At 56.8% G+C, this 23,137-nt stretch overlaps 3 protein-coding genes and 4 pseudogenes across 3 annotated transcripts; 6 read left to right on the top strand and 1 right to left on the bottom strand.

The window, feature by feature from the left end:
- Positions 1-470: 470 nt before the first annotated feature.
- LOC108518267 (proline-rich protein 36-like) lies at positions 471-2,636 on the top strand. The gene is given in 4 exon segments (XM_017856529.1): positions 471-581; positions 1,304-2,439; positions 2,473-2,537; positions 2,540-2,636. Coding segments are annotated over 4 exon segments (1,389 nt in total). The 3' UTR covers positions 2,617-2,636.
- On the top strand, positions 2,625-3,489 carry LOC108518266 (putative uncharacterized protein FLJ44672; annotated as a pseudogene).
- Positions 3,490-4,881: 1,392 nt separating this feature from the next.
- On the top strand, positions 4,882-6,749 carry LOC108518272 (putative uncharacterized protein FLJ44672). The gene is given in 4 exon segments (XM_017856534.1): positions 4,882-5,168; positions 5,170-5,304; positions 5,307-5,382; positions 5,385-6,749. Coding segments are annotated over 4 exon segments (1,239 nt in total). The 5' UTR covers positions 4,882-4,964; the 3' UTR covers positions 6,209-6,749.
- On the top strand, positions 6,660-7,721 carry LOC108518265 (uncharacterized; annotated as a pseudogene).
- Positions 7,697-9,029, top strand: LOC108518264 (putative uncharacterized protein FLJ44672; annotated as a pseudogene).
- On the top strand, positions 8,958-10,672 carry LOC108518273 (putative uncharacterized protein FLJ44672). Its single transcript, XM_017856535.1, has 2 exons — positions 8,958-9,598; positions 9,730-10,672. The coding sequence occupies exons 1-2, from the start codon at positions 9,263-9,265 to the stop codon at positions 9,907-9,909; spliced, it is 516 nt and encodes a 171-aa protein (XP_017712024.1). The 5' UTR covers positions 8,958-9,262; the 3' UTR covers positions 9,910-10,672.
- Positions 10,673-16,441: 5,769 nt separating this feature from the next.
- LOC108518263 (protein capicua homolog pseudogene) lies at positions 16,442-22,569 on the bottom strand (annotated as a pseudogene).
- Positions 22,570-23,137: the final 568 nt, after the last annotated feature.

The following is a 23,137-nucleotide window of genomic DNA, read 5'->3' as shown; positions in this document are numbered from 1 at the left end:
AAAACTCCCTCCATTCAGCCTGTCCAGGCCAAGATCTTCCTCCCAAAGGCCTCTGCAGGCCCAAATCGTCCTGAAGTCAGCCTCTGCAGGCCTAGGTCCTGCCTTCCAGTGCTGTGTAGGTCAAGCCAATGCCCCACAGCAGGCTTTCCAGCCCGAGCATTTGCTTTTGTGCATCCACTCCATGCCCTCAAATTACTCCAGTCGGTCTCTCCAGGCCCAGCTCTTCCTCCCAGCAGCTAAACTGTCCTCAATTCGGCCTCTCCAGGGCCAACTCCTGCCTTCTGGTGGCTTCTGCAGGCTAAAATCGACCTCACGTCAGCCTCTTTAGGCCCGGCTCTTGCCTCTAAGCAGACTCTCCAGGTGCACAACTGCCTCAAGTCAGCCTCTCCAGGCCCAACTCCTGCCTCCCAGTGGCCTCTTTACGACCAGCTCATTCTACGTAATGGATTTTCCAGGCCCAGAACGTCCTCATGTCAGACGCACCAGACCCATTTGCTGCCTCATGGTGTTCTCTCCTGGCCCGGGTCTTCCTCCTGACTGTTTATGGACCCAACTCCAGCCAGACGACAACCTCTGTGGACGTACCACCTGCCCAGCTTCTGATGGCCTGTATACACCGAAAACTTGCTCAACCCAAGCTCACTAGGCCAAACTCAGGCCACATGGGGGCCTCTGCAGGCCCAATCTTGAAGTTGACCCGTCCAGGTCTAGCAACTGACTCCTGAAGGCCTCTGTAGACCCAGTCTGTCTCATGGCAGCCTCCCCAGACCAAGGTCTTCCTCATGGCTGCATATACACGCCCAACTCTTGCCTCACAAAAAACAACTTCTTTTCGCTCAGGTCCTGCACACCCAGTTCCAGCCTCTGTAGGCCAGAAACTTTCTCCAATGAAGCTTTTTCGGCATCCCAGTCCAGAGCTCCTCCTGCCTTTCGGCAGCTGCAACAGGCCCCGCTCCTGCCTACCTGTGGCGTCTTTAGGCCCAGCTAATTGGTCACGGGGAACGGCCTTTCCAGGCCACGTCTTTGCCTCTTGGTGGGTTCCCCAGGCCCAGATCTTCCTCAGGCCGGCCTCTCCAGGCCCAGTTGCAGCCTCCTGGCCTCCTGACCAGGCCAAGCTCCTCCTGCTCCACGCAGCGGCCCCAGGCCCATCTACCTCCCGAAGGCCCACTGGGGCCCAGCCTCTGCCTCACAGCGGACTCTCCACGCCCAGCGCTCGCCTCACTGCGGCCTCCCCAAGCCAGCGCTCCTCCTGCCTTTCCGCAGCTCCGACAGCCCCGCTTCTGCCTCCCAGTGGCCTCTTTAGGCCCAGCTCATTCGTCACGGGNCGGCCGCTGGCCCAGCTCCTGCCTCACAGCAACCTCTTTGGACTCGGCTCCGGCCCAACTCCTGCTCAGCGGCGTTTATAGGCCCCAAACGTCCTGAAGCCAGGCCCTGCAGGCCCAAATCGTCCTCCAGTCCGCCTCCGCTGGCCCCGCTCCTGACTCTCGGCGGCCTCTCCAGCTGCCAGACTTCCTCAGGTCAGCCTCTTCAGACCCAGCTCCTCTTGCCTGCCACTGGCCTCTTCAGGCCCAACCCCGCTCACGCCTCTGGGCGGCCTTCCCGGGCCCCGCTTCTGACTTCTGGCGGCCTCCTCGGGCCCAGGACTTGACCTCCAGTCGGCCCCTCCACGCCCAGCCTCCTGCCTCCCGAAGGCCCGCACGCTCCCAGCCTCTGCCTCGCAGCGGACTCTCCACGCCCAGCGCTCGCCTCACTGCGGCCTCCCCAGGCCAGCGCTCCTCCTGCCGTTCGGCAGCTCCTGCCTCCCAGTGGCCTCTTTAGGCCCAGCTCATTCATCACGGGGAAGGACCTTTCCAGGCCCCGTCTTGGCCTTTTGGCGGCCTCTCCAGCCCAGATCTTCTTCAGGCCGGCCTCTCCAGACCCAGTTGCGGCCTCCCGGCCTCCTGTCCAGGCCCAGCTCCTCCTGCTCCCGGCTGCGGCCGCCGGCCCAGCTCCTGCCTCGCAGCAACCTCTTTGGACTCGGCTCCGGCCCAAGTCCTGCTCAGCGGCCTTTATAAGCTCCAAACGTCTGAAGTCAGGCCCTGCACGCCCGGCTCAGGCCTCACTGTGGCCTCCCCGTGCTCAGCTCCTGCCCTCCGTTGGCCTTCCACGAGCGGGCTTCTGTCTGCTCAGCTCTTTCCTCCCGGTGGCCTCTGCAGGCCCACGCTGTCCTCGAGTCAGCCTCTCCAGGGATCGCTCCTGCTCCCGGCGGCCCCTGCAGGCCTCCGCCGGCCCAGCTCCAGCCTCTCGGCGGCCTCTCCAGCTGCCAGACTTTCTCAGGTCAACCTCTCCAGGCCCAGCTCCTCCTGCCTGCCACTGGCCTCTTCAGGCCCAGCCCCGCTCACACCTCTGGGCGGCCTTCCCGGGCCCGCTTCTGACTTCTGGCGGCCTCCTCGCGGCCAGGACATGACCCCGAGTCGGCCTCTCCATGCCCAGCCTCCTGCCTCCCGAAGGCCCGCACGGTCCCAGCCTCTGCCTCACAGCGGACTCTCCACGCCCAGCGCTCGCCTCACTGCGGCCTCCCCAGGCCAGCGCTCCTCCTGCATTTCGGCAGCTCCTGCCTCCCAGTGGCCTCTTTAGGCCCAGCTCATTCGTCACGGGGAAGAGCATTTCCAGGTCCCGTCTTGACCTTTTGGCGGCCTCTCCAGGCCCAGATCTTCCTTAGTCCGGCCTCTCCAGGCCCGATTGTGGCCTCCCGGCCTCCTGTCCAGGCCCAGCTCCTCCTGGTCCCGGCTGCGGCCGCCAGACCAGCTCCTGCCTCACAGCAACCTCTTTGGACTCGACTCCGGCCCAACTCCTGCTCAGCGGCCTTTATAGGCCCCAAACGTCCTGAAGCCAGGCCCTCCAGGCCCGGCTCGGGCCTCACTGTGGCCTCCCCGGACTCGGCTCCTGCCCTCTGACAGCGTCTCCACGCCCCAGCCTTCCTCCAGCCCGCTTCTGTCGGTCCAGCTCTTTCCTCCCGGCGGCCTCTGCAGGCCCACGCTGTACTCGAGTCGGCCTCTCCAGGGATCGCTCCTGCTCCCAGCGGCCCCTGCAGGCCCAACTTGTTCTCCAGTCGGCCTCCGCCGGCCCAGCTCCTGCCTCTCGGCGGCCTCTCCAGCTGCCAGACTTCCTGAGGTCAGCCTCTCCAGGCCCAGCTCCTCCTGCCTGCCACTGGCCTCTTCAGGCCCAGCCCCGCTCACGCCTCTGGGCGGCCTTCCCGGGTCCTGCTTCTGACTTCTGGCGGCCTCTTCGGGCCCAGGACTTGACCCCCAGTTGGCCTGTCCACGCCCGGCCTCCTGCCTCCCGAAGGCCCGCACGGTCCCAGCCTCTGCCTCACAGCGGACTCTCCACCCCCAGCACTCGCCTCACTGCAGCTTCCCCAGGCCAGCGCTCCTCCTGCCTTTCGGAAGCTCCGACAGCCCCGCTCCTGCCTCCTAGTGGCCACTTTAGGCCCAGCTAATTCATCACAGGGAAGGGCCTCTCCAGGCCCAGATCTTCCTCAGGCCGGCCTCTCCAGGCCCAGTTGCGGCCTCCCGGCCTCCTGTCCAGGCCCAGCTCCTCCTGCTCCCAGCTGCGGCCGCCGGCCCAGCTCCTGCCTCACAGCAACCTCTTTGGACTCGGCTCCGGCCCAAGTCCTGCTCAGCGGTCTTTATAGGCCCCAAACGTCCTGAAGCCAGGCCCTCCAGGCCCAACTCGTCCTCCAGTCGGCCTCCGCCGGCCCAGCTCCTGCCTCTCGGCGGCCTCTCCAGCTGCCAGACTTCCTCAGGTCAGCCTCTCCCGGCCCAGCTCCTCTTGCCTGCCACTGGCGTCTTCAGGCCCAGCCACGCTCAAAGATCTGGGTGGACTTCCCGGGCCCCGCCTCTGACTTCTGGCGTCCTCCTCGGGCCCAGGACTTGACCTCCAGTCAGCCTCTCCACGCCCAGACTCCTGCCTCCGCAAGGCCGGCACGGGCCCAGCCTCTGCCTCACAGCGGACTCTCCACGCCCAGCGCTCGCCTCACTGTGGCCTCCCCAGGCCAGCGCTCCTCCATCTTTCGGCAGGTCCGACAGCCCCGCTCCTGCCTCCCAGTGGCCTCTTTAGGCCCAGCTCATGCGTCATGGGGAAGGACCTTTCCAGGCCCCGTTTTGGCCTTTTGACAGCCTCTCCAGGCCCAGATCTTCCTCAGGCCAGCCTCTCCAGGCCCAGTGGCAGCCTCTGGGCCTCCTGTCCAGGCCCAGCTCCTGCTGCTCCCGGCTGCGGCCGCCGGCCCAGCTCCTGCCTCACAGCAACCTCTTTGGACTCGCCTCCGGCCCAATTCCTCCTGAGCGGCCTTTATAAGCCCCAAACGTCCTGAGGTCAGGCCCTCCAGGCCTGGCTCGGTCCTCACTGTGGCCTCCCCGGGCTCGGCTCCAGCCCTGCGACGGCTGTCCAGGCGCCAGCCTTCCTCCAGCCGGCTTCTCTCGGCCCAGCTCTTTCCTCCCGGCAGCCTCTGCAGGCCCACGCTGTCCTCGAGTCGGCCACTCCAGGGATCTCTCCTGCTCCCGTCGGCCCCTGCAGGCCCAACTCGTCCTCCAGTCGGCCTCCGCCGGCCCAGTTCCTGCCTCTCGGCAGCCTCTCCAGCTGCCAGACTTCCTCAGGTCAGCCTCTCCAGGCCCAGCTCCTCCTGCCTGCCACTGGCCTCTTCAGGCCCAGCCCCGCTCACGCCTCTGGGCGGCCTTCCCGGGCCCTGCTTCTGACTTCTGGCGGCCTCCTCGCGGCCAGGACTTGACCCCCAGTCGGCCTCTCCACGCCTGGCCTCCTGCCTCCCGAAGGCTGGCACGGGCCCAGCCTCTGCCTCACAGCGGACTCTCCACACCCAGTGCTCGCCTCACTGCGGCTTCTCCAGGCCAGCGCTCCTCCATCTTTCGGCAGCTCGGACAGCCCCGCTCCTGCCTCCCAGTGGCCCCTTTAGGCCCAGCTCATGCGTCATGGGGAAGGAACTTTCCAGGTCCTGTTTTGGCCTTTTGACGGCCTCTCCAGGCCCAGATCTTCCTCAGGCCGGCCTCTCCAGGCCCAGTTGCGGCCTCCCGGCCTCCTGTCCAGGCCCAGCTCCTCCTGCTCCTGGCTGCGGCCGCCGGCCCCGCTCCTGCCTCGCAGCAACCTCTTTGGACTCGGCTGCGGCCCAACTCCTGCTCAGCGGCCTTTATAGGCCCCAAACGTACTGAAGCCAGGCCCTCCAGGCCTGGCTCGGGCCTCACTGTGGCCTCCCCGGGCTCGGCTCCTGCCCTCCGACGGCTGTCCAGGCCCCAGCCTTCCTCCAGCCGGCTTCTCTCGGCCCAGCTCTTTCCTCCCGGCAGCCTCTGCAGGCCCACGCTGTCCTCGAGTCGGCCTCTCCAGGGATCCTTCCTGCTCCCGGCAGCCCCTGCAGGACCAAGTCGTCCTCCAGTCGGCCTCCGCCGGCCCAGCTCCTGCCTCTCGGCGGCCTCTCCAGCTGCCAGAATTCCTCAGGTCAGCCTCTCCAGGCCCAGCTCCTCCTGCCTGCCACTGGCCTCTTCAGGCCCAGCCCCGCTCACGCCTCTGGGCGGCCTTCTTGGGCCCCGCTTCTGGCTTCTGTCGGCCTCCTCGGGCCCAGGACTTGACCTCCAGTCGGCCTCTCCACGCCCAGCCTCCTGCCTCCCGAAGGCCCACTCGTGCCCGGCCTCTGCCTCACAGCGGACTCTCCACGCCCAGCACTCGCCTCACTGCGGCCTCCCCAAGCCAGCGCTCCTCCTGCCTTTCTGCAGCTCCGACAGCCCCGCTTCTGCCTCCCAGTGGCCTCTTTAGGCCCAGCTCATTCGTCACGGGGAAGGGCCTTTCCAGGTCCTGTCTTGGGCTTCTGGCGGCCTCTCCAGGCCCAGATCTTCCTCAGGCCGGCCTCTGCAGGCCCAGTTGTGGCCTCCCGGCCTCCTGTCCAGGCCCAGCTCCTCTTGCTCCCGGCTGCAGCCGCCGGCCCAGCTCTTGGCTCGCAGCAACCTCTTTGGACTCGGCTTGGCCCAAGTCCTGTTCAGCGGCCTTTATAAGCTCCAAACGTCCTGAAGTCAGGCCCTCCAGGCCCGGCTCGCGCCTCTGTGGCCTCCCTGTGCTCAGCTCCTGCCCTCCGTTGGCATGTCCAGGCCCCAGCCTTCCACGAGCGGGCTTCTATCTGCCCAGCTCTTTCCTCCTGGCAGCCTCTGCAGGCCCACGCTATCCTTGAGTCAGCCTCTCCAGGGATCGCTCCTGCTCCCGGCGGCCCCTGCAGGCCTCTGCCGGCCCAACTCCTGCCTCTCGGCGGCCTCTCCAGCTGCCGGACTTCCTCAGGTCAGCCTCTCCAGGCCCAGCTCCTCCTGCCTGCCACTGGCCTCTTCAGGCACAGCCCCGCTCACGCCTCTGGGCGGCCTTCCCGGGCCCCGCTTCTGACTTCTGGTGGCCTCCTCGGGCCCAGGACTTGACCTCCAGTCGGCCTCTCCATGCCCAGCCTCCTGCCTCCCGAAGGCCCGCACGGTCCCAGCCTCTGCCTCACAGCGGACTCTCCACGCCCAGCGCTCGCCTCACTGCGGCCTCCCCAGGCCAGCGCTCCTCCTGCCTTTCTGCAGCTCTGACAGCCCCGCTTCTGCCTCCCAGTGGCCTCTTCCTCACGGGGAAGGGCCTTTCCAGGCCCCGTCTAGGCCTTTCGGCAGCTTCGAGAGGCCCAGCTCCTGCCTCACAATGGCCCCTTTAAGCCCAGCTTTTTCCTCACAACGGCCTTTCCAGGCCCAGTTGTTCCCTTCTGGCCGTCTCTCCGGGCCCAGAACTTTCTCAGGCCGGCCTCCCCATACCCAGTTGCAGCCTCCTGTCGTCCCCTCCAAGCCCAGCTGCTCCTCCTCCCGGCTGCATGTACAGGTCCAGTTCCTGCCGCACAATCACCTCTTTGGATTCAACTGCCCAGCTCCTGGTGGCCTTTGTGGTCCCCAAACGTCCTGAAGCCAAGCTCTCCAGTCCCAGCTCAGTCCTCACGGTGGCCTCCCCGGGCTCAGCTCCTGCCCTCCAGCGGCATCTCTGGGCCCAGAACTTCCTCCAGTTGGCTTCTCTGGGCCCAGCGTGGGCCTGCCGGCGGCCTTGGCAGGCCCACATCGTCCTCACGTCAGCCTCCCTGGGCCCAGCTCCGCCCTCACGTTGACCTCTCCAGGCGCAGAAGGTCCTCAAGTGGGCTCCTCCGTGGCCGGCTTCTGCCTCCCGTCAGCCTCTACGGGCCCAGCCTCTGCCTCCCTCATGGCAGCCTCGCCAGGCTCAGCTCTTACTTCTCCTGGCCACATCTCCAGGCCCAAGTCCTGCGTCACAACCAACAACCTCTTTTGGCTCAGCTCCTGCCCAGCTCCTGCCAGCCTTTTTAGGCCCCAGACTTTCTCCAGTCAAGCTCTTTTGGCCCACCACCTGCCTCCTGGTAGCCTGCACATACCCAGCTCTGGCTCCAGAACAACCTCTGCAGGCCCTGCTCCTGCCTCCCAAGGGACTCTCCAGGCCCAGCTGTGGCCTCACGGCGGCTTCCTGGGGCCATGTTCCTTCTTGCCTGCCTGCCAGCAGCCTCAGCAGGCCCAGCTTCTGAGGACCCTCACGGTGGCCTGCTTAGTCCCAACTCGTGCTTCTCGCAGCCTGCCCAGGTGTGAGCTCCGGCCTCACACAGGCCTCTCTGGGCCGAGGTCCTCCCTCATGGTGGTCTGTTGAGGCCAAGCTCATGCCTCTGGTGGGCCCCGCAGGCCCATCTCCCGCCTGTGGGTGGCCTCTAGCGCCCCAGCCTCTGCCTCACAGTGGCCCCTCCAGGTCCACCTCTTGCCTCACTGTGGCCTCCTCCGGCCACGCTCCTGCATCTCGGCAGCCTCCGTGGGTCCAGCTCCTGCCTCCCAGTGGCCTCTGTAGGCCAAGCCCGTGCCTCAGGGCGGCCTTTCCAGGCCTAGCGTTTGCTGCTTTGCATCCTCTCCAGGCCCAGAACTTGCTCCAGTCGGTCTCTCCAGGCCCAGCTCTTCCTCCCAGCGGCCCACACTGTCCTCCAGGCGGCCCCTCTGGGGCCAGCTTCTGCCTCTGGGTGGCCCCTGTGGGCCCCAATCGTCCTCCTGCCTGCCTCCCCGGGCCCAGCTCTTGCCTCTCGGCAGCCTCTCCAGGTGCAAAACTTCCTCGAGTCAGCCTCTTCTGGCCCAGCTCCTCCTGCCTCCCAGTAGCCTCTTTAGTCCCAGCCCAGCTCATGCCTCTCGGCGGCCTTCCCTGGCCCTGCTTTTGACTTTTGGTGGCCTCTTCAGGCCCCGGACCTGACCTCCAGTCGGCCTCTCCAGGCCCAGCCTCCTGCCTCCCAAAAGGCCTTTACAGGCCCAGCCTCTGCCTCACAGTGGNCAGGTCCACTCTTGCCTCACTGTGGCCTCCTCCGGCCACGCTCCTGCATCTCGGCAGCCTCCGTGGGTCCAGCTCCTGCCTCCCAGTGGCCTCTGTAGGCCAAGCCCGTGCCTCAGGGCGGCCTTTCCAGGCCTAGCGTTTGCTGCTTTGCATCCTCTCCAGGCCCAGAACTTGCTCCAGTCGGTCTCTCCAGGCCCAGCTCTTCCTCCCAGCGGCCCACACTGTCCTCCAGGCGGCCCCTCTGGGGCCAGCTTCTGCCTCTGGGTGGCCCCTGTGGGCCCCAATCGTCCTCCTGCCTGCCTCCCCGGGCCCAGCTCTTGCCTCTCGGCAGCCTCTCCAGGTGCAAAACTTCCTCGAGTCAGCCTCTTCTGGCCCAGCTCCTCCTGCCTCCCAGTAGCCTCTTTAGTCCCAGCCCAGCTCATGCCTCTCGGCGGCCTTCCCTGGCCCTGCTTTTGACTTTTGGTGGCCTCTTCAGGCCCCGGACCTGACCTCCAGTCGGCCTCTCCAGGCCCAGCCTCCTGCCTCCCAAAAGGCCTTTACAGGCCCAGCCTCTGCCTCACAGTGGACTCTCCACGGCCGGCTCTTGCCTCCCTGCAGCCTCCCCCATGCGCAGCTCCTCCTGCCATTTGGCAGCTTCGACAGGCCCAGCTCCTGCCTCCCAGTGGCCCCTTTAGGCCCAGCTCGTTCCTCACAATGGCCTTTCCAGGCCCAGTCGTTCTCTTCTAGCAGCCTCTCCGGGCCCAGAACTTCCTCAGGCTGGCCTCTCTAGACTCAGTTGCAGCCTCCCGGCGTCCCCTCCAGGCCCAGCTCCTCCTCCCGGCTGCGTCTACAGGCCCAACTCCTGCCTCACGACCACCTCTTTGGACTCAGCTCCTGCCCAGCTCCTGGCAGCCTTTGTGGGCCCCAAATGTCCTCAAGCCAAGCTTTCCAGTCCCAGCTCAGGCTTCACAGTGGCCTCCCCGGGCTCAGCTCCTGCCCTCCGATGGCGTCTCTGGGCCCCGAACTTCCTCCGGTTGGCTTCTCTGGGCCCAGCGCAGGCCTGCCAATGGCCTCGGCATGTCCGCGTCATCCTCATGTTGGCCTCTCCGGCCCCAGCTCCAGCCTCGCGACAGCCTCTTCAGGCGCAGAACGTTCTGTCGGCCTCTTCCTGTCCAGCTTTTGTCTCCTGTTCGTCTTTTTAGCCCAAGACATCCTGAAGTCGGCCTCTTCCAGCCCTTCTCCTGCCCCCCATCAGCCTCTCCAGGTGAAAAGCTTTGTCCATCAGTCTTTCCCAGCCCAGTTCCTCCCTTTGAGTGGCCTTTTTAGACCCATGCCACCTCATGTGTCTCCGCAGTCTTCCCAGGCCCCACTTTTGGTATTTGTCTTTCTCTTCAGAACCAGAAGTTGACCTCAAGTCGGTGTCTCCAGGCCCAGATTTTTCCTTACGAAGGTTTTACACCCCCAACTTCTGCCTCACAGTGGACTGTCTGCGCCCAGCTCTTGCCTCTCTGTTACCTTCCCTGTCCAAAACTCGTGCCTTTCAGCAGCTTTGACAGGTTCAACTCCTTTCTTTGAATGGCCTCTTTAGGCCCACCTCAGTTCTCTCAACTGCCTTTCCAGGCCCAGTTTTTTCCTTTTGGCTGCCTATCTAGGCCCTGAACTGCCTCAAGTGTGCCTTTCCTTCCCCAGTTGCTGCCTCCTGGTGTCCTCCTCTGGCCCAGCTCTTCCTCCTGGGTGCATCTGCATGTTGAGATTTTGCCTCACAACAACCTCTTTGGATTCAGCTCCTGTCCAGCTCCTGGCGGCCTTTGTAGACCCAAAACTTTCTCAAGTCCAGCCCTCCAGTTTCACTGCCTTCCTTGTGGCAGCCTGAACAGGCCCAGCTTTTGCCCAACAATGGTTTCTCCAGGCAGCCTCAACAGACCCAGCTCCTGCCTCACACTGGCATCTCTAGGCCCAGCTGCTGCCTCTCACTGTCATCACCTGGCCCATCTTTTTCCTTATGCCTGCCTCCCATGTCCCAGCTCCTCTCTCACTGTCGTCCCTGTCATACCAGCTCCTGTCTCACGATGGCCTCTTGTGGCCCATCTTCGGCCTCATAGTGACAACTTGAGCCCATCTTCTGCCTCATCATGGCCTTTTCTGGCTTTGCTCTTGCCTCGCAGTCACCTCTTCTGGATCCATCTTTTTAGTCTTTGATGGTCAACAACATTAAGGAGCCTAAAGCTTCCCTGGACTCTTAATTGTTGGTAACTTTACAGCAGAGTACCTTAGCAAAACACCTGCCTCTCCTTTTAGCCTTGACAGTGGATTTGTGACAAATTTATAATAAATTCTGCCTGCGTGGTTTCATACTGATTTTTGTTTTATTTAGTGACTCATTTTTCTTGTTTTCTTTGGGTGGGAATGGGAATGAGCCTCTGCTTCAGCCCTTTTTCTTTGCTCTGGACATGGTAACTTCTCACTTCATGTCTTCTATATTTATATTTTTTACACTTATCTTTTTTGTTTTGTTAGGGTCTTGCTCTGTCACCCAGGCTGGAGTGTAGTCATGTCACCCAGGCTGGAGTGTAGTCATGTGATCATGGCTCACTGCAGCCTTAGCTTTTTGGCCTGAAGTGATTCTCCCAACTCCACATCTTGAGTAGCTGATACTACAGGCACGTGCCGCCATGCCTGGCTAATTTCTGATTTTTTCTGAGAGGTTGGTTCTCACTGTGTTGCTCAGGCTGTTCCCAGACTTTTGGACACAAGCAGTCCTTTTGCCTGAGCCTCCCAAAGTGCTGAGATTACAAGCATGAGCCACCATGCCTGGCCTGCTATTTGTTTGTCATGAACTATTAAGAATTTACTTTTTGATTAATATACTATTTCTGTATAGATTTATGTATATATAGATATTTTAAATTTTTCATGGATACCAATTTTTTCCCTCTTTTTGAGACAAGGTACCACTTTGTCATTCAGGATGGAGTGTGTGTGGTGGTGTGATCCCGGCTCACCACAACCTCTTCTTTTCTTGGCTTAAGTGATCCTCCCACCTTAGCCTGCTGAGTAGCTGGGACCCTAGGTGTGAGCCACCATACCCAGGTAATTTTTATATTTCTTTTAGAGAGGGGGGTCTCACCATGTTTCCCAGGCTGGTTTCAAACTCCTGGGCTCAAGCAGTCCTCCTGCTTCAGCCTCTTGCAGTGCTGGGATTACAGGTGAGAGCCACCACATCTGGCCTACCATTCTCTTTTCATGGATCATTAAGAATTTACTTTATGCCAGCACAGTAACTCACGCTTGTAAATCCCAGCACTTTAGGAGGACAAGGTGGATGGATTACGAGGTCAGGAGTTCAAGACCAGCCTGGCCAAGATGGTGAAACGCCGTCTCTACTAAAAATACAAAAATTAGCCAGGTGTGGCGGCAGGCACCTATAATCCCAACTACTCTGGAGGATGAGGCAGGAGAATTGCTTGAACCTGGGAGAACTAGGTGCCAGTGAGCTGAGATCATGCCACTGCGCTCCAGCCTGGGCAACAGAGTGAGACTGCATCTCAAAAATTTTTTTAGTATTTTATTAGTATAATGTAAATATATAAATATGTGTGTGTATATTCATATGTGAATATATGTGTGTATGTATTTTCATAGTGCGCACACACACACATTGTGAAAGAGATATTTGAATACCTAGAAATTGATAAGCTTCTTCCAGGTTTTGAAACCACTCTTAGCACAAACACAAAAGAAGTACAAACTATCATTATTAATGACCATGGACCAAGATGACCGTAAGTCAGCACTTTGCACCTCAACCACCTTCCAGCAGAGCATCTCAAAGGGCTGGATATATCTGAACATCACACACTTTCACATAGACTAGGATGGTTTTACCTAGTTACCTCTTTTTTTTTTTTCTTTTGAGATGGAGTCTCGCTCTGTGGCCCAGGCTGGAGTGCAGTGGCCAGATCTCAGTTCACTGCAAGCTCTGCCTCCCGGGTTTACACCATTCTCCTGCCTCAGCCTCCTGAGTAGCTGGGACTACAGGTGCCCGCCACCTCGCCCAGCTAGTTTTTTGTATTTTTTAGTAGAGACGGGGTTTCACCGTGTTAGCCAGGATGGTCTCGATCTCCTGACCTCGTGATCCGCCCGTCTCGGCCTCCCAAAGTGCTGGGATTACAGGCTTGAGCCACCGCGCCCGGCCCTAGTTACCTCTTTTAAGACCTCATTGTGATCCTTGTTAGAGTGAAATCAAACTATTTCTCAAACCACAGAGATACAGAATAACAGCTTTGGTCAGGAAATAGGTATTTCATTTGGTTTGTCATGACAAGCTCCTGGCCTAGTCAGATGGAATATAGCAGAAATGTGTGTGTGTGTGTGTGTGTGTGAACATTCTTGTGCACAGAAGTGGGGATGGAAGTGGGGGATTGAATTTGATAAAATCAGCAGGGGACAGGCTGCCGGGAGGAGGGCACTTGTTTTGGCAGCATCTGTGTAACTCTAGAATGAACAAAGGCTTGTAATCCACAGTTTTGTCTCCTGAAAAATAAAGATTGTAATTCCTGCCTTGATATGTGGACTAGGTGATTTGCTGTATGCAGAATATCTAGTATATAATAGGTGCTGAATTAATACTACTTTCTGTAGCTCATTCTTAATCACTGCTTAACTTTAAAAAGTTTAGGATGACTACTACTTTCGTAAAAATTACTTGTAATTATTATATAAAGTCGAAGTCCTATAGAAAAGTACAAAGCAGGCCAGTGCTATAGCTCACACCTGTAATCCCAGCTCTTTGGAAAGGCAGGGTAGAAGGATTACTCGAGGCCAGGAGTGTGAGGACAGCATGAGGAACATAGCAAGATCCCCTCTCTATAAAAAATTAAAAACCAGTTATGGTAATATGTACCTGTAGTCCCAGCTACTGGGGAGGCTGAGGCAGGTGGATCACTAGAACCCAGGAGTTTGAGACTGCAGCCTGGGTAATAGAGTGAGACACTGTCAGATGGAGTGGGAGAGAGAGAGAAGAGAGAGAAAAAAGTACAAAGAAACAATAAATCATGAAATTTTCAACCACCAAAAAATAACTCAACATTATGTGATATTGCTAGGCCTAATAGCTCACGCCTGGCTGAGGCACGAGAATTGCTTGAGCCTCAGAGGCAGAGGTTGCAGTGAACCAAGATTACACCATTCTACTTCAGCCTGGGCAACAGAGACTGTCTTGGAAAAAAAAAAAAAGGGGGGGGGGATAATCCATACCTCTTTTTGTGCAAATAGATAATTAGGTAAATTGATATATTAATGCATTAAAAATAACTTTGCCTGGTGTGGTGGCTCACGCCTGTAATCCCAGCATTTTCGGAGGCTGAAGTGGGCAGTTCGCGAGGTCAGGAGATCAAGACAATCCTGGCCAACACGGTGAAACCCTGTCTCTACTCAGAATACAAAAATTAGCTGGGCATGGTGGCAGGTGCCTGTAATGCCGGCTACTTGGGAGGGTGAGGCAGGAGAATCGCTTGAACCTTGGAGGCGTAGGTTGCAGTGAGCCAAGATCACACCACTGCATTCCAGCCTGGCAACTGATCAACACTGTCTGAAAAAAAAAATAGCTACGTATTTTATATGTGTTTCAGTTTAAATATCTATAACTTTCATTTTGCTTGATACAACAGAAGCTGAAGAAACTAAAGTAAGGTGGGAGAATTTCTAAACTTCAGATAAGGCCGGGCGCGGTGGCTCAAGCCTGTAATCCTAGCACTTTGGGAGGCCAAGATGGGCGGATCACGAGGTCAGGAGAGCGAGACCATCCTGGCTAACACGGTGAAACCCCGTGTCTACTAAAAAATACAAAAAACTAGCCCTGCAAGGGGGCGGGCACCTGTAGTCCCAGCTACTCGGGAGGCTGAGGCAGGAGAATGGTGTGAACCCGTGAGGTGGAGCTTGTAGTGAGCTGAGATCCGGCCACTGCACTCTAGTCTGGGCGACAGAGGGAGACTCCATCTCAAAAAACTAAACTAAACTAAACTAAAATAAAATAAAATAATGAAATAAAAATAAATAAACTTCAGATAAATGCCTATGTGAAAGTGGTATCTTTTTATTCAATATTCATTAAAATTATGAAAAAAGATAAAGTATCATGATTCTTTTAATCTGCAGTTTCTATTTTCACCCACAGCTGCTGTGTTTTGGAACTGGTGCATGTTTGAGAGTTTCTGTTTAATGCATTTATATTTGGATAACTTTTTTTTTTTTTTTTTTGAGACAGAGTCTTGCTCTGTCACCCAGGCTGGAGTGCAGTGGTGCCATCTCGGGCTCACTGCAACCTCTGCCTCCCGGGTTCAAGCGATTCTCCTGCCTCAGCCTCCTGAGTAGCTGGGATTACAGGTGCAGGTTACCACGCCCAGCTAATTTTTGTATTTTTAGTAGAGACGGGGTTTCACCATCTTGGCCAGGCTGATCTCGTACTCCTGACCTCAGGTGATCTGCCAGCCTTGGCCTCCCAAAGTGCTGGGATTACAGGCGTGAGCCACCGGGCCTGGCCTCTAATTTTTTTATCTTTTGTGTATAAATTCCAAAAGTATGGAATTTTGGAATTGCAGCCACCATTATATAAAAATTCTGGGAGGTAATTATTTCAGAGTGAGTTTCCGCACCAGGCCCCAACAGATCATGCCAAACCAGCATGAGGTCAAGTTTTACATTATTATTATTTGGTGTTAAACAGCTTTAATGTCGGTCATTGCAGCTTCTCGGCACAGTAAAAAATATCTCACATGATCAACATGTTCTGTTCTGGGGACGGGGCAAAGGCAGGGGAATCACCTTAAAAAGTACAACTCAAGTTGGGAGGGCAGAGGGGATGGGGAGGAAACCCTCCCGGTGCCTGTAGCAAAGTGCAGGAGTCCCAGCCCCCAAACTAACCTGAGTCCGGCCCCTCTGGGGAAAAAAAGGGGTGTATGAACTCCCTCTATTCCACAGGTGCTTCCCTGTGGCCCAAGGCCCGCACCATAGTCCATCCTGCAGCCCTGGCAGGAGCTATTTTGCATTAAGTGGAAAGCTCTGAAGGTCACACACTCCAAGTTATGTACAGGGGCTGGGAGGAGGGAAACTGCTGCTGCAGGTCCCCCAGCTCTCCTGCTCTCACAGCTGCAGGGGTAGGGGGTATATATATAAGAGGAGCAGGCCTTGGCCGGGTGCGGTGGCTCACACCTGTAATCCCAGCACTTTGGGAGGTGGAGGCGGGAGGATCGCGAGGTCAGGAGATCGAGAGCACCCTGGCCAAGATGGTGAAATACCGCCTCTACTAAAAATACAAAAATTAGCCGGGCATGGTAGCGTGCACCTGTAATCCCAGCTACTCGGGAGGCTGAGGCAGGAGAATGGCGTGAATCTGGGAGGCGGAGCTTGCAGTGAGCCGAGATCGCGCCACTGCACTCCAGTCTGGGGGACAGAGCGAGACTCCGTTTCAAAAAAAAAAAAAAAAAGGAGCAGGCCTTATTCTGCCCCAAACTGAAAGGATGAAATGACTTTACCCAGGAGAAGATAACCATCCTGCCCTCCATTGCTACACCCACATACTGTCCGTGTCCTCAGGGGGTACTGTGAGTCTTGGGATCTTCTCCGGGGTCCCCCACCTGCCTGTGGTAGTTATGGAGGGACCCGGGGGTGGGGGTCAGGACTGGGGAGTCCCCTTCCAGCCAGGCTGTCCGAGGCCCCGATTCTGGGGCAGAGGCAGTGGCAGAGCAGCCAGGGTTGCACCACAGCATGAGCAGGGTGAGGGGTCAGGCAGGCCTGGGAGTCAGAGCAGGGGCAACAGCGGTGGACTAGCTATGTACACATCTTCTCCTCCAAGGTTTGTGTGCAGAACATCCTGCCCACGCTGCCCCAGCAGCTTCAGGTGGCACCTGCCCCAGCCCAGCCTCTGGGACCCAGGCAGTGTCTCCCAGCGGCCCTGCACCCACCACCAGCATCGGTTTCACCTGCAGTTGAAGATCCGTGAGGTGCCCAGAATGTCATGCAGTTGTCACTGCCACCGAGCAGCCCGCGGGGCTGAGGCTCCTCTCATTGGACCACCCCCGAAATGGCACCACTGCTGCCCCTGCTCCGACTACCAGCCTCGCCGGACTCCAGAGGCAGTGGCGAGGCAGTGGCGGGGCAGCCGGGGCAGCGCCAGAGCCCCAGCCAGGTGAGGTGTGGTCAGGACCCTCGCGGGGCTGGGAGTCCGGGCAGGGGCAGAACAAACCTTGGAGGGGAAGATGTGTGCATAGCAGGCCTGGAGGGCGGCTGTGTCTGGGGGAACTGGAAGAAGCCGTGGGCCTGGAAGAGCTGCATGACCAGGGCCGACACTGTTCCAGGACTCGCGCACTGAGGAGGACAGCGCCTTCTCGGACTTCGGTTCCCTGAGCCCGTCCTCGGCTTGTCTGCTTGTACAGGCAGAGGGGAAGCTGTCCCCCTCTCACATGGCGCACTTGGGAGTGTTGGGCTCCAGGCTGCAGCTGGAGCATCTTCTCATCTTGCATTTGGGAGTGGTGAGGTCCTCGGGTGCGGGATCCAGGTCCGTAGGGTTCCCTCTGCCCCGCCCGCCAAAGCCCAGTCAGTTTCTCCTCTGCAGGCCCAGCACCCTGGGTGGCTCAGCCCAGCTGCTGCCTAGGAAAGCCTTACTGTCGGGAGGGGCCACTATGACTGAGGGGCCGCCTGGCTCCAGGTCGCCCACACTTTCAGATCTCTTGTGCCAGAAGGTGGCAGGATCCGTTGGGAGGAATCAGGTGGCCTCGGAAGGTGTTGCTGGGCCCCCAGCCCCAGCGGGTAGGAGCCTCAGGGGGGCCTGCTCTGCTGCCCTGACCAGACTCCTGGGCCTTGAAGGCTCCTGGGCCCAGTTAGAAGGAGGTGGCTGCCGAGGTTGAGGAGGAAGCATCCGAGTATGTGGAGGAGCAGGACAGGGCAGGACCATAGCCTTTGCCAAAAACTGCAGATGGATCGGGGGGCCCTGGGGGCTCAGGATCCAGCAAGGGGCGGCAGGGGATAAAGGAGGAAGGGATGACAGGTGCAAATGCCTTCCCACCAAAGTCCTTGTTGCCCTCTGGCTCCTTCCCAGAGCTGCCCCCACTCTCAGTCGGTCACCCACTCCTTGAACTTGAGATCAGTGTCAGTGGTGCTGAAGCCATCATCAGCAATGACATCATCACCCCTTCCTCTTCATGGATGACCATGTGCTCTTGGTCACTCGCTATGTCCTCACTGGCCACATGCTGGGAATAAACAGCTCAAGTGGGCAGCAGCAGGGCTGCCCACTGGTCACCTCCTTCACCAGGGACTGCAAAGTGGCCTGGAGCTCCATACTGGGCAGAAGGCTTTGGGCCAGATATGATGCAGCCCCAGACACCACCTGCATCAGTTCCTGTAGTGCCTGACGGTCCACTTCCTTGCTGTCCAGGCTGTGTACTCCACTGTGGCAGAAGGCTCAGGCCAGGCTGAGCCAGATTCCCTGACTGTGTGCAACTGTTCTGCCCCACAGAAGCTGCTCCTTGGTATCCCAGCTCTGGAGTGTCTGGGCTGCAACTGACAGGAGCTCAGAGGACATCCCAGGGGCATTGGCAGTGCCTGTCTCTGACATGCTCTGCTTCCACGAGCCCTTGTGCCCTCCTGACAGCCCCTGGCTTGTGGGCTTGGCCTCCGGGCTGGACTTCTTTCAGTCCTTGTTGCAAGTGGGCCACCTTCACCTGGGAGGTCAGGTCATGGTACTTCTGCTTCTCATTGGGCCCCAGGGTGTTCCACCACTCACCCAGGATCTGGCTGATGGTCCGGTTGTCCTGGTTGGGGTCATGCTGGTGGGCCCCGCCAGGACTTGGTGCTGCTTGCTGAAGATCATGACCGCCACTTACGGGCCGCCGGATGTGGTCTTTGTCCCATTTGTTGGGGCTGCATTCATCCTTCTCAGAAGATGAGTCCAGGCAGAGCACTGAGGGACTGGGTCTGACATATTCTGGGTGCTAGAGGCAACTGGGTGTCAGGAGACATGACAGAGAGGAAAGCATCTTCATGGTCATTCTCTGTGTCACTGTCCAGCAGGGGCTCCCCTGAGGGGCCCAGGACTCCTCCTCCATGGTGGGAGGTGAGCTCTTACCAGGTTCAACCACCCCCAAAGTGTGTGGGGTTCCAAGCCCTGGGCTTTCAGGGCAGGTGGCTCCAGGAGGCCGCCCAGGGTGAGCACTCCCTGTCCCACCTGGTGGCCGCTCATGAGCAACAGCTGCTGACTTGGCAGGTTCTTTTGTCTGGTTGGAGGCCACTGAGTGACTGGCAGGTTGCTGGGCCTCACGCGGCTACAGGGAGGGGTCAGGAAAGGGACAGAGTGCCAGGGGAACACGGCCACAGAGCAAGGTTCCATGTTCCTCCACCTGAAGATGCTGATGCCACTGGAGGCCTTGCTAGACGCAGGCATCAGGGGCCTGTGTGCCGAGTACTTGGTCCTGGCAGTGGGTTCCTGGCAGGCTCTCACACCTCCTCAGCCCCCTCCTCAACCAAGACAGCTTGGACCTACAGAAGGGAGGGTGGGAGGGGAGCAGGAGGCCAGGCCTTAAGTTTTTTTTTTTTTTTTTTTTTTTTTTTTTTTTTGAGATGCAGTTTGGCCGGCTGGAGTGCAGTGGTGCAATCTCAGCTCACTGAATCCTCCACTTCCTGGATTCAAGCGATTCTCTGGCCTAAGCCTCCCAAGTCTATGCACCTTTGCCGCTGAATATTGTATATTTTCTTATGGTTTCATGTGATTAACTGGCATTCTTTTTTTTTCTTTTTGAGGCAGAGTGTTGCTCTGTCACCTAGGCTGGAGTGCAGTGGTGTGATCTCGGCTCACTGCAACCCCCGCCTAGTGGTTTAATTGATTCTCCTGCCTCAGCCCCCCGCTAGTTGGGATTATAGGCACCTGCCACCACACCTGGCTAATTTTTTGTATTTTTAGAAGAGGTGGGTTTTCACATGTTGGCCTGGCTGGTCTTGACCTCCTGACATCAGGCGATCCACCCTCCTCGACCTCCCAAAATGCTGTGATTACAGGCATGAGCCCGGGCACCCAGCTGCTTTCTATCATTTTACTTGAAAACTCCATTAAGCATTTCTTTCAAGGTAGACCTAGTGGTCCTGAATTCCCTCAGCTTTGTTTGTCTAGGGAACATGTTATTTCTTCTTTCTTTCTGAAGGATAGCTTTGTCAGACATAGTATTAGTTGCTGGCAGTTTTTTCTTTCAGCACTTTGAATATATTCTTCAATTCTCTCCTGACCTGCAAAGTTTCTTCTGAGAAATCTGCTGATAATTTAATGAAGAGTCTCTTGTCTGTGTCATGCCACTTTTCTCTTGCCTCTTCAACATTTTAAAAAAATATTTGACTTTTGATTATTTGATTATATTGTAATTATGTATATTTGGTTTGAACCCCTTAGGAATCTTTAAGCTTCATGGATTTGGATGTCTAAATCTTTCCCACGATTTAGGCAGTTTCAGCCATTCTTTCTTTAAATAAACTTATTTCTCCTTTCTCTACTTTCCTTCTCAAACTCACATGACAGTGGATTGCCTAATGATGTCTCGTTGGCTTTCTTTTCTCTCTCCTTTTTTTTGAGCTGTAGTCTTGCTCTGTCGCCCAGGCAGGAGTGCAATGGCATGGTCTTGGCTCACTGCAACCTCCCACTTGGGCTCTGCAGCCCAGCCTGTCTTATAACTGCTGCCTCCTTGAAGCGACACCTGGAAGATTCTTCTTCCCTTTGAGGGAGAATCATCATTGTTGCTTCATCGCTAGTAAGGGACTGAGGTGGGAGAATCACTTGAACCCTGGAGGCAGAGATTGCTGTGAGCCAAGATCACACCACTGCACTCCAGCCGGGGTGACAGAGTAAGACTCTGTTATTTAAAAAAAAAAAGTTCTGGAGATGTATGGTGGTGATGATTGCCCAACACCAAGGAACTGTACAGTTAGAAATGGTTGTGATGGTGAATTTTACATGTATTTTAGCACAATTAAAATATACATATATGATAATGTATGTATCTATGCATCTAAACCAGATGCTGAGAGACAGGAAGAGGAGCTGGTGAAGGCATGCAGTGCCTGAGGGGGACGGTCCCCGCCCAGAGTCCTGGGAAGGCTGGCCACTGGTCTCTGCAGACAGAGCTGGTTGTCCCGGCTGCCCTGGACTCCCTAAAGGCAGGTGCGCACACAGCCACTAGTGGGCAGCATGGGCCCTCGAACAGGGAGCCTGGGCATGAATGATTTCAGGGTTCACCCCCATCCTCAACTTCTCCAAATGTAAGAGGGGAAGGGTCATTCTGGCCCACCCGCCACGCATGGTTGCAGTGAGGCTGAGAGGAGAGGACAGATCGCAAAACTAGAAAGTGTCCAGCCAGGGCCGGGCATGGTGGTTCATGCCTGTAATCCCAGCACTTTGGGAGGCCAAGGCAAGTGGATCACCTGAGGTCAGGAGTTTGAGACCAGCCTGACCAATATGGTGAGACCCTCGTCTCTACTAAAACACAAAATTAGCCGGGCATGCTGGCATGCGCCTGTAGTCACAGCTACTCAGGAGGCTGAGGCAGGAGAATCGCTTGTGAAAGAGATCAAACACACACGCATTCACACATTCCTCAGCCCTGGGCCCAGCACAAACACATTCCTCCATATATCTCAACTTCCTGAGCCCAGCACAAACACATTCCTCCATATATCTCAACTTTGGAAAAACACCACCTGGAGAGTCCCCTGATAAAGGTCATGAGTGTTTGAAAGAGTAACTGAAACTCCCAGAAGGCGGGAACCAATCATAAACGGCCAAATCGCCTTGTTCAAATGTCAGCCAATCCCAAACCTGTATTGCATAAAAATCCCCTGTGACTCTGTGCCTGTTTACTGCTGACTATATAACGCTGTCTCAGACCCAGCCGGGGGCTCTCGAACAGTTTTTGGTTGGGAGTCCAGGTTCGAACTTGTATTAAAGATCCTTGCCGTNTCATGCCTGTAATCCCAGCACTTTGGGAGGCCAAGGCAAGTGGATCACCTGAGGTCAGGAGTTTGAGACCAGCCTGACCAATATGGTGAGACCCTCGTCTCTACTAAAACACAAAATTAGCCGGGCATGCTGGCATGCGCCTGTAGTCACAGCTACTCAGGAGGCTGAGGCAGGAGAATCGCTTGTGAAAGAGATCAAACACACACGCATTCACACATTCCTCAGCCCTGGGCCCAGCACAAACACATTCCTCCATATATCTCAACTTCCTGAGCCCAGCACAAACACATTCCTCCATATATCTCAACTTTGGAAAACACCACCTGGAGAGTCCCCTGATAAAGGTCATGAGTGTTTGAAAGAGTAACTGAAACTCCCAGAAGGCGGGAACCAATCATAAACGGCCAAATCGCCTTGTTCAAATATCAGCCAATCCCAAACCTGTATTGCATAAAATCCCCTGTGACTCTGTGCCTGTTTACTGCTGACTATATAACGCTGTCTCAGACCCAGCCGAGGGCTCTCGAACAGTTTTTGGTTGGGAGTCCAGGTTCGAACTTGTATTAAAGATCCTTGCCATTTGGCTTTGACCTTGGATTCTGGTGGTCTTCTTTGGGGAATTAAAGGACTGGGGCACAACACTTGAACCTGGGAGACAGAGGTTGCAGTGTGCCAAGATCCTGCCACTTCACTCCAGCCTGGGGGACAGAGCTAGACTCCATCTCAGAGAAAGACTCTGTCAAACAAACAAACAAACAAAAAACAGAAAGAAAAGAAAGGAAAAAGAAAGAAAGTGTCTAGCCTGGGCAACATGGAGAAACTCCGTCTCTACTAAAAATAGAAAAATTAGCCGGGTGTGGTGGTGAGAATCTGTGGTCCCAACTACTTGGGAAACTGAGGTGGGAAGATCAACTGAGCCCGGGATGCAAAGGTTGCAGTGAGCTGAGATCGCACCACGCCACTGCACTCCAGCCTGGGCTACAAAGCGAGACCCTGTCTCAAAAACCAAACAAAGCAAAAAAAAAAAAACTAGAAAGTGAGTGATACGGATGTGGAATTGCTGCAGCTGTCCTGCAGACACGACCTTTTGGAGGGAGACCTCTGTCAGGAGACTGAATTCTTCATTGGCTCAAACCTCCACCTCTGGGAGGGGCCCACCTGGAAGTCCCCATGCTGCTACCCTGCAATTCCATACTTGGGCACAGTAAGCACAGAATCAGAGATGAGACAAAGGACAGCATGGCGCACTGGGGAGCCCTGAGCCTTTCCTATGGTCACCCTGTCCCCAGGGGCTCCTTTCCTGAGGGCACACCCAGGTGTGAACTTCACCCAGCACAGGCCAGCCCCTCCAGGGCAACCCAAGCCCCTCCCTACCCTGCTAGAGAGACAAATGGTAGAAATGAGGAAATGAATGGAGAGCTGGAGGGGACTGGGATGGGGAGAGGGGAGGAGGCTGGGCTAATAAGTAAGAATTGCAGGGACTGAGGACATTTTCCAAGAAATGTTCTCCTCACCTGAATGTAGCTTAGGTAACAAAATAATCTATGAAGTAGCAATATTGACACATCAATATTGACACAGCAATATTGGCACATCAGAGAGCTGGTATAACTGCACAAGGCCGCACAGCAGAGACAGGATCAAAGCAGGTCCAGTGAAAACTCTGTAGGCCTCCACTACAGACCCACGTCAGAAAACACATTCTAGAATGTTCCAGAACCAATCGTGTAACACAGGTGCCAAAGTCCAACTTAAAAAAAAATCCTTAATGTCTTGAGCTCTGCCTTTTTTTTTTTTTTTTTTTTTTTT

This window comes from Rhinopithecus bieti, unplaced genomic scaffold (assembly GCF_001698545.2).
Source record: "Rhinopithecus bieti isolate Rb0 unplaced genomic scaffold, ASM169854v2 scaffold_44965, whole genome shotgun sequence".
Lineage (NCBI taxonomy): Eukaryota > Metazoa > Chordata > Mammalia > Primates > Cercopithecidae > Rhinopithecus > Rhinopithecus bieti.
Note: the sequence above shows the minus strand (reverse complement) of the source record. Positions and strands in the feature narration are given on the sequence as shown.